The sequence below is a fragment of the Accipiter gentilis genome, unplaced genomic scaffold (assembly GCF_929443795.1).
Source record: "Accipiter gentilis unplaced genomic scaffold, bAccGen1.1, whole genome shotgun sequence".
Lineage (NCBI taxonomy): Eukaryota > Metazoa > Chordata > Aves > Accipitriformes > Accipitridae > Astur > Astur gentilis.
In genome coordinates, this window is record NW_026060824.1 from 2,311,715 (window position 1) to 2,330,734 (window position 19,020).

Consider the following 19,020-nt stretch of genomic DNA (forward strand, 5'->3'; position numbering starts at 1 on the left):
CATTCTGTGATCTGAAAGCCCCATGGAGAAGCACAGAGATGCTATGACTGAGGAAATGCTCTTGGACTGGTGAAATGAGCCCAGTGTGTCCTTAGCTAGAAGCAGGGTGCTGAGACTTTGAGAAATGGGGAGACATTTGGTGGTCTGCAGTGGACGTCTCTGCTCTTAGCAGTGTCTGGTGGCTTTTCAGGGTACAATATGGGAGTGTGATTAACGCCCATCTTAGAAACGTGCAAGCACAGTGAAAGTGGGAACTAGACAGAAGGACAGAGCAGCTCCCCCTCTCTCTGCACTAAGCCACAGGCAATCCTCTTGACTTGCCTGGCCCATGCTGTTCTCCCGGAGTTCAGCAGAAATGCTGAAGCTTCCCGAGATCAAAGAAAACTCCCCAGGGGTGATGTGGGCAGCTGTAAAAAAACCTAGAACTCTTAAACTACTTTTAACTTCCTGGTTCCTTAGCACTGAGAGTGCAGATGCTGACAAACTCTTCTGTGTTAGGAGGGGTTTCAGCTGACAAAGTCAGACACCAGACTGGCCCTTTCCCCCACCGATCCCATGAACCCACTGCTGCAGAGCAGGGCTGACTTTTCAAGAGCCCATGGGCAGAGGCCCTGCTCTTCATTGCATACTCGGCCAGCACCAAGCTGGGCTCCAGCCACAGACCTGAAGGAAGGTCTCCTAGAAAAGGAAAAGGGTCTGTGTGTGTATAAAAATGGGAGGGTCTATGGAAAATGGCTTTGGTATTGCTCAGAGAATAATGCCCTGACTCTTCACTGTCTTTTTTCTACTTTGAGAGCACCCCATGCACAGAGGAAGCAGATGTCCAACAGCAGCTCCATCACTCAGTTCCTCCTCCTGGCTTTTGCAGACACGCGGGAGCTGCAGCTCTTGCACTTCTGGCTCTTCCTGGGCATCTACCTGGCTGCCCTGTTGGCCAACACCCTCATCATCACCACTGTAGCCTGTGACCACCGCCTTCATGCACCCATGAACTTCTTCCTCCTCAATCTCTCCCTCCTTGACCTGGGCTCCATCTCCACCACTGTCCCCAAAGCCATGGCCAACTCCCTCTGGGACACCAGGGCCATCTCCTATGCAGGATGTGCTGCACAGGTCTTTCTGTTTGTCTTTTTGATGTCAGCAGAGTATTTTCTTCTCACTGTCATGTCCTACGACCGCTACATCGCCATCTGCAAACCCCTGCACTACGGGACCCTCCTGGGCAACAGAGCTTGTGTCCACATGGCAGCAGCTGCCTGGGGCAGTGGGTTCCTCTATGCTGTGCTGCACACTGCCAATACATTATCACTACCTCTCTGCCGAGGCAATGCTGTGGACCAGTTCTTCTGCGAAATCCCCCAGATCCTCAAGCTCGCCTGCTCAGATGCCTACCTCAGGGAAGCTGGGGTACTTGTAGTTAGTGTCTCTTTTGGATTTGGGTGTTTTGTTTTCATTGTGCTGTCCTATGTGCAGATCTTCAGGGCTGTGCTGAGGGTCCCCTCTGAGCAGGGACGGCACAAAGCCATTTCCACCTGCCTCCCTCACCTCGTCGTGGTCTCCTTGTTTGTAAGCACTGCTGTGATTGCTTACCTGAAGCCCCCCTCCATCTCCTCCCCATCCCTGGACCTGCTGGTGGCATTACTATACTCAGTGGTGCCTCCAGTCTTGAACCCCCTCATCTACAGCATGAGAAACCATGAGATCAAGGATGCCCTGAGAAAACTAATCACTGGGTGCCTTTGAGAAGGAATAAACTACATGTTGTCTTTTGCATATTACTCATAATATATCTCATTACAGGCCCAGCCCCTTCTGGTGTTTCTTTCATGAATATTTTGGATTTCATGCCTTCTTTAATTCTTTTGGTTTGGGGATTTTTTTGTTTGTTTTGTTTTATTTTACTTTTCTGAATGCTTTCCACAAAGAAATGTCTTACTTCTTCTGGTTTCTAATTCACAATATATCCAGCTTTTTTGTGACCTGGAGGCTGTGCAAATGAAGAGCCATACCCTCTGTGTATTTAACCAAAATAAAGGGCCCTGCAGTGACTTGTTTTTCTGAGACCCTTCCTCGAAGACCTTCTCTGCAGCTGCAGCGATCCGTGCCCGTGTCCAGAGAGGAAGAAGAAAGGAGTCCCGGCACAGCAGCACTGCCAGGGAGCACCAGCGCTTGGACTTCCCACTTCCATGCTTTCCTTCTGAAACCTTTGGTTGGTGGAAGACCTCTGTGCTCTTCAAGCATGGCTGGAGTCCTGCTGTGGGACAGGCCTGTGACCGCAGGCAAGGACAGGCAGTGGGCACTTGTGTGACACAGCTGGCCTCCACTGCAGCAGTTCCATCATACAAGGGGGTCTTCTCAGGCTTTGTGCCTCGGATGCCCCCATGTTCTGAGCTCACCCCTCTCCACCCCCGAGGAGCTGCTCTACCCTTCAGAGGGTCTGGGGCGTTGGGGTGAGTGCCCAGAGCTCTGCCGCACCCTGTGGTGGGCACTGCTGTGGGGCCATGTCACACTGGGCTGCACTGGGCAGAGGGAGGTTAAGGGAAGTGGCGAGACTTTAGAGGGAGCTCTGCTGGGCTGTAAAGTGCCTGGGAGATAAAAATATCAGTGTATAGCTTGTAGTGTGTGAATATGCAGGGTGAGGACTCACACCGACGTTTTCTGGTGCAGAGGAAGGGCTTGTGGAAAGCATGGAAGACATGCAGCCGGTGCAGAGGAGAGGAGGCCTTTCTGTGCCCTTGGTGGTGTGGACAGACAGGAAAGGTGCCTCAGGGTTTTTGTCACCCCCAGCATATCTTTTTGGCCATTTCCAGCACTTGCCGGTCACTCCAGGTTTACAGTTGAATTTTGCTGTGAGGCCTTTTCCATCTTTCTGGTGGTCCAAGAGCTGGTTTGGGGGAATGGGCAGCCCTGCCCAGTCCTGCTCCTTCCCCATACCCTAGCAGACCCTGGAGCAGAGCTGTCTGCAAAGCTCCACATGGGACAATGTTGTGGCAAGGCAGGGGTTGGGTGCTGGGTAGCTGCAAAAGTAGGAGGGTCATGGGGGAACTGTTTTCTGAAGGCCATCATAGGGCTCACAATGGGGGGAAGTTTCCCACCCCTGACTCTACCCTCTCCCACGCTGCACCTACACATTGTGGCTGTGGGACCATGTACGGGCAGTGGGGCTGAGCCAGCACAGGGACACGCCGCTGACAGGGGCCACGAAGCAGCTGCCAGGAGGTGTCAGCAAGGACAGGTAGAAACCAGGAATTTCTATTGCCTTTGTTGTGGAGGTATGTGCGTAGGTAAAGAAAAGCTTACCTGGAGATGCTGGTTGCAAGGGAAGTCAAAAGCAAACAGAAGACCTTTGGTCACTTCTGAGAGACCAAGGCTGAACAAGGGAAATGCAGGGCTGCTGCTGAAGGGGAAGGTGATATAAGGACAGCAGATGCAGCTGGGGCTGAAGGAATGAATGCCTGCTGTGCCTGAGTCTTTACTGAAATGGTCTCCAGGCCCCTGTGCTCAGGGAAAGGCTCCAAGGGAGAAGAGAGCATGCATTGGCATGAAAGTCAGGAAGTCCCACAAGGACTGATGCCAGTTTCTGCCCCTACAGGGGACTAATCCTGGCAATGGCACAAGCTGGGCTCTGCCTGTCTGGAAGGAGGCCTTTTGGAAAGGTCTTGGTGGACAGCGGGATGGACAGGATGCAGCCATGTGCCTTGGAAGCAAGGAAGGACAGGAGCACCCTGGGCTATATCAGTGGGAGCATGGCCAGGTGATTGTGGGAAGAGATTCTACAGAACACTGTGTCCAGATTTCAGATCCCAAAATAGGAAAGATGTTAGCAAGCTGGATCCACTTTAGCGAAGGGTCCTCATAATGGTCCGAGGCAGGAAGACTTTACCTGTGAGGAGAAGCTGAAGGAGCTGGGCTTGTCCAGCCTGGAGAAAGGAAGATCTTGGGTGAAACATGTAGCAGCATTGCAGTGTTCACAGGAAGACTGAGTCAGGCTTGTGTCCATGGTACAAGATACAAGGACAAGAGGCAGTGGGCTGAAAGAAGGGCATTAATGCACATATAGAGAAATACATATCCAACATGAGGATAGTCAAATGCTGGAATCTGTTTCCCAGGGAGTTTGTGCCAGCTCTATCCCAGAAAGTGACTAAGCATTTCTGGATAAACCCCTGAGTAATCTGGTCCAGTCCTGCTTTGTGCAGAATGTTGGTCAGGAAACTTCTGTATTCGCTTCCACCCTGAATGATGCTGCCCTTCCTTCCCCTTCATGCTTTCGAATAAGCGAGAGCTCTCAGTGTCTCCCTGGCCACAGAAATAAATCTCTTCAGGTGCAGGCCTGCTTTTCGTGTGCCCCCATACATACAGCTCTGACCATATCAGGAATTCTTCGGTAGGTGTTTTTTGTGATTTCCCCAGTACTATCAGTATCTATTTAAAAAAACACTGAAAATTTAAGGCATTTATCTTTCAAAACACAAACATATGCAACTTCTCCTATCTTTGGTAGGAGACTTGAAGTGTTGGCAGCGGGGTAGCGGGGCATCCTGTTGAAGTGAAATAAGTTGAGTTTTGATTTTGAGGTGGCAGAAGGAGGACATGTATTTCAGAGCTGGCATAGAGAGAGAACTAGAAGATTCAAGCACGTGTGGAGCTGTGATAGCTTGGATGCGAGAGAGGCGTGATGGTGGTACTTGAAGGCAGACAGGTTGTCAGGCACTCATGGGCATTGGCTAATCCTTGTTTAACCACAGCTGTGTGGTTGAAGCAACAGCCAGTAAGGACAAAATGGTATCAGTATGGCTTGGGAGATCCCAATGCCCGAGTGGGTTGGGGAAAGGGGGACGTAGCTAATGTCTGTCTGGGGGGATCCTTATCCTCTCCACCCTGGCTGCTGTCTCTTCCATTGAGGCCCATGAGAAGACACCAGGTTCTTATAGTCCCAGGGCATTGTTGGCTCTTCACCTTCCCTCTGTTGATCTTGTCCTGCACTCGGCATTGCACACCCGCCACATCCCACTGCTCCCCAGAAGAGCCACAAGCATCCCATGAGGTAATGGGTCCCCTTTCCCAGAGGATGGGGGTCAGGGTTTGGCTGTCCCGCTTGGTGAAACACAACAAGGGTTTTCACAGCCACATTCCACGCATGATTTTCCACCTCTAAGCAGTGCCTCTGACTTCCTGCTTCACCAGCCCCCAGGCACAGTCCCTTCTCTGATCATTCCCTCCATGGCCTTTTCAGGGATGGCCCTCACTGGAGCCCACTAACACACTCGGAAACTTGGAGGCTTGCTGCTGACTTCTAATTCTCCAGGGGTGTCTTCAATCTTTCAGGATCTGCAGTTCAGGAAGTCAGCACCAGAGGGCTCATTAACATGCAAAACACCCTAACATGTCCAGTCGCTGTGCATCATTTTCCTTTAAGTCTTCAATTCTGATGTGGTTAATTAGAGCAGTTTCAGGAGTGTAATCAAAGTGAAATGATATGAACACTAAACAACACCAAAAAGAAAGGGTTTCTTTTTTTCCACGTTATTTTTCTGCTTATACATGAATTGATATCAGCAAACTCTAACTGATATTGATCCTGTGCATATCCTAAAGCAGTCTGAACAGATGTGAAAAGCCTGAGCCTTCATGTTCCACAACCTATGGTCAGTCTTCATCCCTACCCCCAACCTACCATGTCTCTCATCAGCCACCTGGGACTTGGAGCAGCCCTGTTCCAATCTGAGCTTTTGCCACTGAAGGCTGCAGCTGCGTGTTTCAGCCTGTTGGCACCAATTCCCAGCTGTTTTACTTGGAGAATGAGTGACACACAGACACCAAAGGCTGTTTCTTAACTGCCAACAAGCAAAACCAAAAGAAGGCATAGTTCAGTAAAAACTAAAAGCCATTCCTCAGCTAAGTATTAAGTCCACATTACCTCCACTGAAACCTGCTTCCTACAGAGAAAGAACTTAGACCAACAGGAAACACATTTTTTGTTTAGTCACAGATGCCAGGACCTCCCCAAAAGTTCCCTGTCCTTGAATTTTTTTGTTTGTTTGTCCATGTTCGCTCTTTTGCAGACAGCGTGTCACACACTGAAGTCACGAGCTCCCTCAAGGCTCAGAGGAAAGCAAAGAGACAAAGGGAATGAAAAGCTCCCTTCTGAACAGCCAAATCTGCACCAACCAACCTCGACGTGTCTGGGTTATAGGCATGTCTTTAAGCAGACTCTGCATCATCTAGACACGCTTATTTTCCATTCACTGCTTGGAAAATTACAGGTGACTCCCTTGTAGGTGAAGGCAGGGATGAGAGTGATCACCTCTAAAACTAGACACCTTGGGTGCAATTGCCCAGGCTTCCCTTTCCAGTCAAGGGAGAGAAATCACTTGTCTCAGCCAAGAGGCTTTGATGCAACCTGCCTGTCCACCAGCTCATGCTCCATGTATTCTGCCATTGGTCCTGCCTCACGTTTCTCTGTTCCATGAGAGGTCTTCAGCTACCTCAGGGTATCTTGCAGGCAGTGGCCACCCCCAGGTCAGCAACTGCATCAACCCGTGAGTGGAGATGATAGGTAGATGTTGAAACATATGCAGAAAAGTGCTTGGTGTAATAAGTGTGTAAGAAGTCATCATTTTCAGAGTTTTGAGAGTTTTCTATAAATCCTCATCGTTGTTTTCTCTATTGTCCATTGGTGTGGAAGAGCAAGCTGATTACCCTTTCTCTCCCTCTACATAAATCTAGATTTATACAGTCATTTCTGAAATGCATTACCTATGAAGACTTTGAATGGTGCAGCTGTTCTGAGGACAAGTTTATATTAAAACATTTGACATCTGCATTTTATATCTAAACAGAGCTGAGAGCAATGGAGGTTGGGTACAGTCCACTTTATTTCTTTGCTATCAAGCAATGTCCAAAATTGGTAGCACTTACCACCTATCATCCCTTTTTTGAGGTGGCCAGATCACTATGGGCTCTACAGCGGCATAACATCATGGCCCTCCAAGTGCCAGACCCCAGCTGATACACCACAGAGGCCCAGAGCGCAGCCGATGAAAAGAAATGCCATTCCTATTTGATAACCTGATAAACTTCTCCAATGCAATGGCTGCCTTGGTAGATGAGTAAGGCTTTTGACACTGTCTCCCATAAAATCCTATAGAGAAGCTGCTGAAGCAGATACTGGATGAGCAGACAGTGAGGTGGATTGCAAAACTGGCTGAATGGCCGGCCCACAGAATGGTGATCAGTGGCACGAGGTCTCCGTGCAGGCAGGTTACCAGTGGTGCACTGAAGGGGTCAATACTGGGTCCAGTCCTGTCCCTTTAAACCTCTACTGTAGTTTTGAGGTCCTGTGATACTCTTTCAGTAAAATCAGTGCTGCCGGGCACCTCTCTGAAGTGTCAGTGCCCATGAATCAGCAGGCATTCTCCATCTCCTAGGCATGCACACAACATGGAAAAATCTCTTTCATCCCTGACTTGCAGAAGAGGGGTCTTCCTTCCTGACATCTTCCCAGGACACACCTCCTCCTCTTCCCCATCCACAGACATCCACTGCTTTCCATGTCTGGCCTCAGAGAGGGTTTCAGGATTTGCTAAAGCCATGTGCCACCTCCTTGTTTCTCACTGACATCCCTCAACCCTCTCTCTGAGCCCTACATATAGCCAATCACTGCTGCTCAGAGCCACTCACTCTTCAGAAGAGGCCTTGAGATTCTTACATATTCTTGGTGCTTATTAACTATCTTCCTGAATCCCTCCAGAGCTCATGGCAAATGTTGTTGTCTACAACAGGGCCTTTATGCCCATCTTTTATGAAATCATTCTCTTTTTAAGATCTTCTTTGCAGAAAGAGTAGTTACAGAAAAACACCAAATACAGAAAAACAGAGTCGGAGTAAAGTGCCAGTAAGAAGCAGCTGAGCAACACCCAAAGCTCTGGCTTCCTGGCAAGGAGTCTCTCCTGTTTGTCACCTCTTCTCATGAAAGGAACAGGAAAACTGTCCATCTCACAGAGCTCTGCAGAAGGAAGTTGGAGCTGTGCGTTGTGTGAGATGATACAAGGAGGATCAGCAGGTAGAGAAGACTTTTGTAGGGAAGGCTTTATGAGGGAGCACCCTGACTTCACCCAGGTAAAAAAGAGACCAAGTAGTCCGCTGACATGATGGTTAGAAGTGTCCTGGGATAAAAGAGTGTGGATGAAAGAAGGTGGGAGAGATTTGGTTTGCAGAGCTTTGAGGTAGTACTTTCCGTGTCTGAGCAGCCTGAGGTTTGGAACCAAGGAAAAATATCAAAGCTCTCAAGGACATTTTGGAATTAGTGGAACTATCACTACTACCATTAACAAGACAGTGCTGAAAGAGAACTCCTTTGAATTCTCAAAGATGAACTAAAACTTTATAATTTTCTTTTTACTTGACAAAATAGCTATAAATTCTCAGTGATGAGCCTCTGGTATGCAACTGTGAGAACAAGTGTCCATGATGGCACCTCCTGGCAGCTGCTTCATGCCCCTGTCAGCGCTCTGTCCCTGTACTGGACCAGCCCTGCTGCCCATACATGGTCCCACAGCCCCACTCTGCAGGCACAGCATGGGCAAGGGTAGAATCAGGGGCAGGGAAAGTTCCCCCATTTGTGATCCCAATTGTTGAGGATTTCTTGGCTGCGCGAAGGCATGTGAGCAATCCAGCCTTTAGCTGGGAACGAAGCATAAGTTTACAAAGTGCTGAAGCAGACAAGGACGCTGTGTCCCTGTACACTGGGAAAAAGGAAGATAAGAAGAGCCTGACAAACAACACCTGGATGCTGAAGAATGAGATAAGTAACTGCTGGACACCTTGTGAAGAAGCTTGCACAGCCAATAGAGAATAAGGTAGTGTCACGTGAAACGGGGTATTGTACCAATTAGAGTATTGTATAAGGCGCGTGGACAAGTCAGTCTTGTCAAGACATCTGAACAGTAAACGAGCAAGATGTTAACTCATACTGAGTGTGATTCTTGACTCCCGCTGTTCTTCCCGACATTTGGCACCCGAACAGGGACCCTCAAATCTGTTATAACTGGGCCAAGAACAGACGGAGGGCTTCTCAAATCTTCTCACAAGACTCGGCGGAGCAGACGGAGGCGGGAGGAGTGGAGCAGGAGGCATCTGCGAGAATTTGGCCAGAAAGCTGGATCCAACTGCGTGCACCAGTTTGGACCTGCATCGGTAAGACCGCTTTTATTTACTTTGGATCGAGAAGTGGCACTCACACTGTTAATGGAAATTCTCGCAAAGCGAGAGGCCAGTGTGAGCACACGAAAGCTCCAAGAGCTCTGTCATTGGGGAAAAGAGAGAGGATGTTTTAAGACTCCTGAGACTATGTTCAGTGTCACAGAGTGGCGTGAACTGGGAGATAAATTGTGGGATGAGACGATTAAGGGGAGTCGTACCACAAAAGCTTTCGGACAGACTTGGCGAGAAGTAATGAATCACCTTCTACAAATGGTAGCAGAAAAAAAAATGGCCTAGGCTGCCTCCACAATGTTGGGCACTGAGACTACTATTCCTGAGTCCACACGTATTTTCAACTTGGAAACCACGAAAACCGCTAGAGGGGTTGTTGCCCCTATGAAAGCGTCAGCTACTGAGCTTTTAAGTAATTCACCTGGCGACCCGGAAACAGGACAGTGCGATCCTAAACAAGGGAGTGCCAATTGCGGCCCGAGGGAATCTCAGCCCCGATCAGTATCGGCAATAGACACTGAGCCTTCCTCCTCTGAGGACGAGGGAAGCCCGGGAGACGATCAAGAACCGCCGCGTTCCTCCCCTCCCTCCTCCCCCCTCTTTCCGCCCCCCCGCCTCCTTGCAGCGGCGCATGTCAGCTGGCCATGGAATGGCCACCGCCAGCTGCGGCCACGGCCAGCCCTGGGCAGAACCACCTGCGCCCCCGCCACCGCCCTTTAATCCATCCTGCCTCTCGGAACCACAGATGGTGAAACCAACAGCACCAGCTGCGCAGAAGGATGACTCATACTCCTGACTTGCACGATCACTTCAGAAACTGCAGATATCTGACTCCGTCCCTGTGAGAGATGTACAAATCACGGCTGCTGGGGGGGTAACAATGCGACCCTCTGCTCCACAAAGCCGATGGCATGCACTTCTCCAAGATGATATCTTAGAAGGGGATTGGGAAGCTGCCTCTGCAGTAGCATGCCCCGTTGTGGTAACACGATTGCCAAATGGCCGGCCAGGGGCAGAATGGAAGCCATTTGATTGGAAACTCATGCAGCAAGTTTGGGCTACAGTTACTCAATATGGGTTATTCTCCGAAGCATCTAGACATTTGATAACATACGTGTTTGGGGCCAATGTAATGACCCCTAGCGATTGTATGTCTGTGGTGAGATTGATTTTATCCCCATCCCAGTATTTGTTGTGGGAAAAGGAGCGGGAACAACAATGCCAGCGAGTCGTGGCGATACTGCGAGCCCCCTTCACGGGGTACAAATAGATATGCTTCTAGGCCAAGGGCCGTATGCGGACCCGAACATACAACTCACTTTTCTGACAGAAATGCATAACACTGCAGCAGATGCTGCCCGACAGGCATTGTTCCTCGTTCCCTATGAAAAGAGACCACCTTCTTTTACGAGCATTAAGCAAGGGGTGCAAGATCCCTATGGGAATTTTGTTAATTGTTTGGTGCAGGCATTAGAACGGGCTCCTGATTTAACCGATGAGATGAGGGCACAATTATTGCACATGTTAGCACATGAAAATGCCAACTCAAAGGCAAAATTTTTTTATCAACCTTACCTAAGGCTGCGCCGATAGAAGAGATGTTAGAGAGAGTATCCAATAGTGAGGTAGGGCAACAGGCTGCCTTTGCCACTGAAGCATTAAAGGAAACAGTGCAAGCGCAAACCAAAAGCCTTGGCAGCCACATTAAAACCTGTTTTAGCGAGTTCAAAGCCCTGTAGTCGAAATGGGAATGCACGACCACCAAACAATAATTGGGGGGTGTGTTACCGATGCAGACAGTCAGGACACATGCGTCGTGCCTGTCGCGCATCCATATGGTGTAAACGTTGCCAATCTGGAACACACTCTAGTATTGTTTGTAAGCAGTCGGGAAACGGGAAAATGAGCGTGGAGGGGAGCTGCGTGCAGACAACAATGGCAGCCCCACAAAGCTTGAACAATCAGACACAAAGGGGAGCCTGGGTGTTGACTTGGCAACAGCAATAGACGTTACATTAGTTAATAATCGGCCAGTCAAGATCCCTACGACCACTCATGGTCCTTTACATAGCTCGCATTACAAGCTAGGAGCCCTGTTAGTAGGGCGCTCATCCTCGGGGCTAAAAGGTATCCTAGTACTCCCAGGTATTATTGATGCAGATTTTACAGGCATAGTACAAATAGTTGCCTATACCTTATATCCACCATTGTTTATCCCTAGTGGTAGTAAAATTGCACAGCTTGTACCCTTGGCTAATCTCACCCAACAAATTACAGGAGAGACACAGATATTCCAGCCACTCAGAAGTAACTCTGGCTTTGGCTCAACGGGAGATATTGTATGTCTTACATTAAACATGTCACAATGGCCTGTCACGACGGTTACCTTATCAAGCAGCTCAGACACTCTTAGATTAAAAGCCTTGCTAGACACAGGAGCCGATGTTACTATTGTTTCTATTAGAGTATGGCCTTCACACTGGCCGATGAAACCGAGCCTTAGCGGAGTGGATGGAATAGGAGGAACATCAACGGCAATGGTCAGTGCACAACCTGTCAAAATTAGTTCGGAAAAAAGGACAGCCACCCTATCAGTAATGATTTTACCTCTTCCTGACGGCGTAAATATGTTGATTGGCAGAGAGTGTATGACCCAGTGGGGGGTGATACTTACTACCCCCGATACGGTTGTCTGGCAGCGGCCCCTGCACGGCAGCCCCCCACCCTGAAATTGGCCTGGATTACGGATGAGCCTGTATGGGTGGAGCAGTGGCCGCTAAGCCAGGAATGGCTGCTTATAGCACATCAATTAATACAAGAGCAGTTAGCTGCACATCATATCAAACCCTCTACCAGCCCCTGGAATACTCCCGTTTTTGTCATACCAAAAAAATCGGGCAAGTATCGGCTGTTACATGATTTGCGCAAGGTTAATGAAAAGATGCAAGCCATGGGTGCCTTGCAACCAGGTTTGCCGTCTCCCTCGACGTTACCGGAACATTGGCCACTGTTAATAGTAGATTTGAAAGACTGTTTTTTCACCATACTCCTGCACCCGTCTGACACACAACGCTTTGCTTTTACATTACCTGCCACCAATAAGGATAGACCAGCCAAGCGCTATGAATGGGTTGTGCTCCCCCAGGGCATGAAAAATAGTCCAACAATGTGTCAACTTTTTGTTGCCTCAGCACTACTACCGTTAAGACAATTATGGCCTGCTGCGATGATTTATCATTACATGGATGATATCCTTGTAGCATGAGAACAACCATTTTCAGAGCTAGACTTGCAACAGCTATCCGCCGTTTTAATAAAAGCTGGGTTGCAAGTGGCACCCAAAAAGGTACAGCGTCAAGCCCCTTGGAAGTATCTGGGATGGCAATAACAGACAGTATTATCACACCTCAGAAGGTTACAATTATGACAGACATTCATACACTTACGGACGTTCCAGCCTTGATGGGTGATTTGCAGTGGATTTGACCTGTTACGGGCATTACAAATGATGACTTAGCTCCGTTACGCACATTACTTCGCGGTACTGATGCTGCACAGAGAATCCGTCTCACCACTGAACAGCAGGAGTGCGTTTGGCAATTGGGTGAAATGATTGCCTCACGGTGGGCTTCACGAACACGACTAGATATACCGATCCAATTATTAATTATCTCCTGGTCCCGCTCTATTTTTTCAGTCATCACGCAGTGGAAAAAACAAAAAGGGGAAGGAGGAGCGGTTAAAGAGAGACTTCGAATCTTAGAATGGGTATTTTTGGCCAGTCAACCCAGAACAAGTGTACAACCACGGCTGGAAGCAGTAGGAGAGGCTATCAAGAAAGGACGTACTAGGGTCCTAGCTATGACAGGTGCTGAACCAGATAGTATACATGTTCCTATGTCAGCAGCCAACTGGGAGTGGGCCTTGCGTCATTCCACTCCATTGCAATTGGCATTTCTGGATTATTCTGGCATTCTTTCGACCGATATGCCAACGGGCAAGAATGGGCACATGCTTGTAAACTATACATGGGTTCCAATACCTCGATGTTCAGAAATACCTGTTAAAAATGGTCTGACTGTATTCACCGGTGCAGGGCGGGCCTCTCAACAAGCCGCGGCAACATGGTACAAAGGTGGACAGTGGCATGAACATATGATCGTTGCCCAGTCAAGTGACACCCTTCAAACATTAGAATTAGCAGCTGTATGTTGGACATTGACAAACTGGATGGCCATGCCACTAAACATAGTGACAGACTCTTTACATGTAGCCGGGGTGGTTCAGCGGATCGAGGATGCCTTTTTGCGGGAAATACAAAACCAACGACTTTTTAAGCTTTTTCAACACCTTCAAAGAGCCCTTATGCAAAGAACAGCACCATATGGTGTCATCCATATTCGTAGCCACAAATGGCAGGAGGGCCTTGGTGAAGGCAACCATCGAGCAGACCAACTAGTCAGTGTGTCTCGACTATGTGCTCCTTTGAATCAGTTTGAAGCTGCTAGAACAATTCTACCAGAATTCAAAAGGCCTGCACCACCAATTTAACATTTCTGTGAATGAAGCACAGGGTATAGTGTGTAGCTGTCCCCAGTGTAGCCACCACGGGCCAGGTCTTGGAATCAGAGTAAACCCTAGGGGACTAAAGGCCTTGGAATTATGGCAGATGGATGTTATTCATGTGCTTGAGTTTGGACGGTTAAAATATGTTTCAGTGGATACCTTTTCAGAGTTTGTATGGGCCACAGCTCAACCAGGAGAACGAGCTATACATGTGTGTCGACATTTAATTGCTTGTTTTGCGGTGATGGGTGTACCAGAGGCAATAAAACCAGACAATGGCCCAGCGTATAGCAGCAACAGCTTTCGACAATTTATGACAACCTGGGGAGTTGAGCACGAAACAGGTCTCCCCAACTCTCCAACAGGGCAGGTGATTGTAGAAAGAACGAAGAGAACATTGAAGGACTATCTGCACAAATATATGAGTTATACTGGCCCTAAAGAGTGTTTACATAAGGCATTATTTGTAATGAATCACTTATGTGTTCTGGGGGATAGTAATGAGCCACCAGCAATTGTACACAACGCTTGTGCAAACACAGACCTTCCCAAATTGGATATGTCAGTATACTATCGTAATCCTAAAACGGGCATATGGGAGGGTCCTGCACCAGTAATGTTTAATGGCCATGGTTATATGTGTGTCTCTACTCCAACAGGACCGCTGTGGGTGCCTAGCAAGTGGACGGCGTGAGTCCATCTGGCGGGGCAGGACCAGCAACCAAAGATGGAGAAAGATAAAGGTCTATGGTGGTTGATTGGATGGTTAGGGCTGTGTAGTATAACAAGCGGGAAAGTTTTAGACTTGTTTTCACGCAAATTACATGGTCCTAGAGAAAATGTGTGGGTATCCTTGGCACGAGCTCTTAATACAACCACCTTTTGTGCAAGCTTAGCCACTCCTAGTACCCCTTTTTTGACATGTTTGGTGGGTGTGCCATTGACTAGTGAGGCATGGGGGAATTTTGTAGATGCCGCAAACATTTCCCAGCTTGCTCTCAAACCCACCATGAGCAAGGCCATGGAGGATTATGATAAGTGGGATGGTAGACTTCCTATTGGACCAGAGCCACAAGAAATAGAATTATGGGACTCGCTAAATGCCAGTTTTTGCCTCTTTATAAATGCATCATCGCCCAACTGTCAAGAAGGCTCGCAAAAGGGATGTGTAGATAACATCACAGTAGCTACACGGGTTAGTCCGAGAGGTAGCGATAGTTTTTGGCAAAATGCTTGGTGTTCAATCAAGTCTAGAAATAGCTCTAATCCTGCCCCAGGTACAAGATATCCCCGACAATTGCCCTCAGGTAATCGGGCATGGTCTGGAATACCCTCTGTCCCTGTAGGTGGTCCTTGTACCATTGGGAAATTAAGCTTGGCTCTCCCTCACCATCGCCTGAATAGTTCGCATCACATTCGCTGGAAGCGCGATGTTGCCCAGACGTTGTCTAATAACTGTAATGATACAGTAAGCCTGTGGGGTCAATTTGAGGTCTGGGCTGCCTCCTTCTTCACACCAGGAGTTGCAGCAGCGAAAGCACACAGTACCCTGGCTCGACTTGTCTGTTGGGTGATAAAGCAAGCGAATGGGACCAGTCAAGTGCTGTCTGCGCTCACAGAAGATCTTTCGGCAACGCAACATGTGGCATTGCAGAATCAGGCTGCTATCGGCTTTCTCTTATTAGCACACGGTCATGGTTGTGAAGATTTTGATGGACTCTGTTGTATAACCATAACAGACCACTCACATTCTATTCATAAGGAAATACAAGGTTTGATAGAACACACAAAAAAGATCCAGCAAGATGTCGGATTTTTTGGGTTGGAAGCTTTGACAAATTGGTTAGGATTATCAGGTTGGTTTAAAGGGCTGCTACAATCTGGCCTTATCATTATTTTCATGGTATTAATTTGGCTTTGTTTAGTGGGATGTGTGATGTCTTGTATTAAGCAATTGATATTCCGCCTCACCAGCCAGGCTTGGTTAGTGCAAAAACAAAAAGGGGGAGTTGTGGAGAGTTGGTTGATAGAAAGAGGACATGGACTTCCCATGGGAACACATAACACAGGTTTGGAAATAGAAGAAGAGTGTCCTTGAGCTCTCCCTGACATAAGTAAAACAAGAAACTTGGCATTAAGAAAATCCATTTTCATTAACAACCTGGGGGCGAGATTATGCTTGTGTTTCCACAGATGCAGGCCCACAATGGACTTCCGTTCGATCTGTACGACCATCATCATCTGGAACATCATAGATGGTGTGGCAATATGAATACCACGTCAGTCAAAAACTAACGTATAGGTCACCTTGGCTAACATAACAGGTCAAGATTCTCTGTGCATTGCAACCGCATCACAAAGCCCATGAACCAATAGACAAGATGGCTATGACTCGTGCAGCGCGCCTGGCCAGCGAGCGCATGCGTCATAGATTGCAACCGAGGCGGACTTTTGGCACCCGCTGGCCACGTGTGCTAAAACCCGTTCCTCTGCAAATGTATAAATACCTGGATATTCCGAAGAGCATCGGGCTGGTGTACGGTGAGGCCATCGTTGCCTCTGTGGGGACGCCCACGGAAAGCTGGCACCTACCGATTGCTGGGCTGAGTTTGCGGAGCAAGATGGCACAAGAATGTATGGATGGTTCATCTTCCTCATAGTCCTCATGGTCTGGGTCATTAGGGGTAACGGGTTGGCTCAAAGAATTATGGGCATTGTTGTAGATATTGTGATTTTAGCTATTGTAATAATTTTACCTTGTTCAGCTTATTAAGGAAAATGGCATCCCAAGTTATTAAGCAAGCCTGGATTACTCAAAAACAAAAAGGGGGAATTGTTGAGGATTTCTTGGCTGGGCGAAGGCATGTGAGCAATCCAGCCTTTAGCTGGGAACAAAGCATAAGTTTACAAAGTGCTGAAGCAGACAAGGACGCTGTGCCCTTGTACACTGGGAAAAAGGAAGATAAGAAGAGCCTGACAACACCTGGATGCTGAAGAATGAGATAAGTAACTGCTGGACACCTTGTGAAGAAGCTTGCACAGCCAATGGAGAATAAGGTAGTGTCACGTGAAACGGGGTATTGTACCAATCAGAGTATTGTATAAGGCGTGTGGACAAGTCAGTCTTGAGTCTTGTCAAGACGTCTGAACAGTAAACGAGCAAGATGTTAACTCATATTGAGTGTGATTCTTGACTCTGGCCGTTCTTCCCGACACCAATGATGGCCTTCAGATCACAGTTCCCCCATGGCCCTCCTACTTTGCAGCTGCCCCAGCACCTGAACCCTCCCCTGCCCCAGCCTTGTCCCAGGTGGGGCTTTGCAGAAAGCTCTGCTCCAGGGTCTGCCAGAGTCTGGGGAAGGAAGGAAGCTGGGGAGGGCTGTCTGTTCCCCCAAACCAGCCCTTGGCCCAGGAGGAAGGTGGAGATGGCCTAACAGCAAAACTCACTTGCAAACCTGGGACGACCAGCAAGTGCTGGAAATGGACAAAAATTGGGGTGACGAAGGCCCCGAGCCACCTTCCTCATCTGTCCACACCACCAAGGGCACAGACCAGCCTCCTCCTCTCTCCTGCACCTGCATGTCTTCCATGTTTGCCACAAGCCCTGGCTCTGCACCACAAACCCCCGGAGTCAGTCCTTGCCCTGCATGGTCACACACTACAAGCTATACACTGATATTTTTCTCTCCTGGGGGCTTTCCAGCCCAGCACAGCCCCCCTAAACTCTTCCCACTGTTAGGGATGCGCAACTAACCATATCCAATAGGCGTTAAAGCTCAGATTTATTCTTCAGCAAAAGTCAGAAGTCCGGTAACATTTTATAAAACCACAGGCTCGATGTAAAGAGAATTAATACTACATGGCCGACTTAAGAATCCCCAAGATTTAAAGCGATGGCTCAAAATGTGCATATCACTCACCGAAAAACTGAGGGCTCTCTCCCTCAAGGAGTTACCTCGGGCAGTGCTGAGGTTGCAGGATGTTTTTCTGAGTACAATGGCCTTGCTGTTTCTTTGACCGATTGTTTGCTGATCAGTGGTGGATGGGGGTTCTGTATGTTGCAAAATATGTGACAAATTGCTTTTGGATGGCCTTGCAGTTTCTGAAGAAGATAAGTACTTTAGCCCTCTTAGGTAACTGAGCTTAGAAGTATCCATATGGATTATGTCAAAATGCAAGCATAGATAATAGAAGCACTAACAAGCATTCTTTAGGATAAGATGTATCAAACATGCAGAAGATCACACTGCACAGAATCATCTGAGAAGGGTCAAGTAGCAGACAAGAGAGGAAGACTATGGAAGACCACCAGAGGACTCTTGAAGACCACCAGAGACCTTCAATATGCCTGCATAATGGACATTTGCATATGCTAATATTTTCCCCAGAAAACTAATGAATATGTATAACATTTCTCAGAAATCTAGTGAATATATATGTAGAACATGTACTTAACCTGCACAATTAGGCCTGACAGTGTGCATGAAAGGTGGAGCAATCCCCCGTGCACCCAGTGCTGCAATAAAGAATGCCTGCTTTCTAAAACTCCAAAATTGAGTCTTAGAGAGTTTCTTTGACTGGCTTTTTCGGTATCACACTCACCCAAAAGCTGAGGGCTCTCTCCCTCGAGGAGTTACCTTGGGTGGTGCCCCGACCCGATGGGGAGTCCCTGACTGCAGACCCACTGCTCCGAGGAGGAATGTTTCCAACATGTCCTCCAGCAGGACCCTGTTTATACCCCTGTTGAATCTGACCTGTGGTCATTCAATTCTATTGGCTAGGAGGGCCACCTCGGTATACCTGGCACATCTCGATTGGCCAGTTCAAATTCCAACATGCAGCTTCCAGGGTTTCCTTTCCCTTCTCCCTTCCTGGAGAAGTTCTGTTTCCTGCTGGCAGGATGGGGGTGGGGGGAATGTACTACCACATTGGGTTAAACAATGACAAACTAACAGTGCTGTGTTCACCAATGAACCATATCTCTAAGTGCCACATCCACACATCTTTTAAGTAACTCCAGGGATGGTGACTTAACCACTTCCCTGGGCAGCCTGTTCTCATATTTGATAACCCTTCCACAGAAGAAATTTTTCCTAATATCCAAGCTAGAATCATAAAATCATAGAATCATAGAATGGTTTGGGTTGGAAGGGACCATAAAGTTCATCTAGTTCCAACCCCCTTGCAATGGGCAGGGACACCTTCCACTAGAGCAGGTTGCTCAAAGCCCCATCCAAC

General features: G+C 48.2%; 1 protein-coding gene across 1 annotated transcript; it reads left to right on the forward strand.

Annotated features, from left to right (window-relative positions):
- Positions 1–724: 724 nt before the first annotated feature.
- LOC126036876 (olfactory receptor 14C36-like) lies at positions 725–1,743 on the forward strand. Its single transcript, XM_049797090.1, has 2 exons — positions 725–740; positions 962–1,743. The coding sequence occupies exons 1-2, from the start codon at positions 725–727 to the stop codon at positions 1,741–1,743; spliced, it is 798 nt and encodes a 265-aa protein (XP_049653047.1).
- Positions 1,744–19,020: the final 17,277 nt, after the last annotated feature.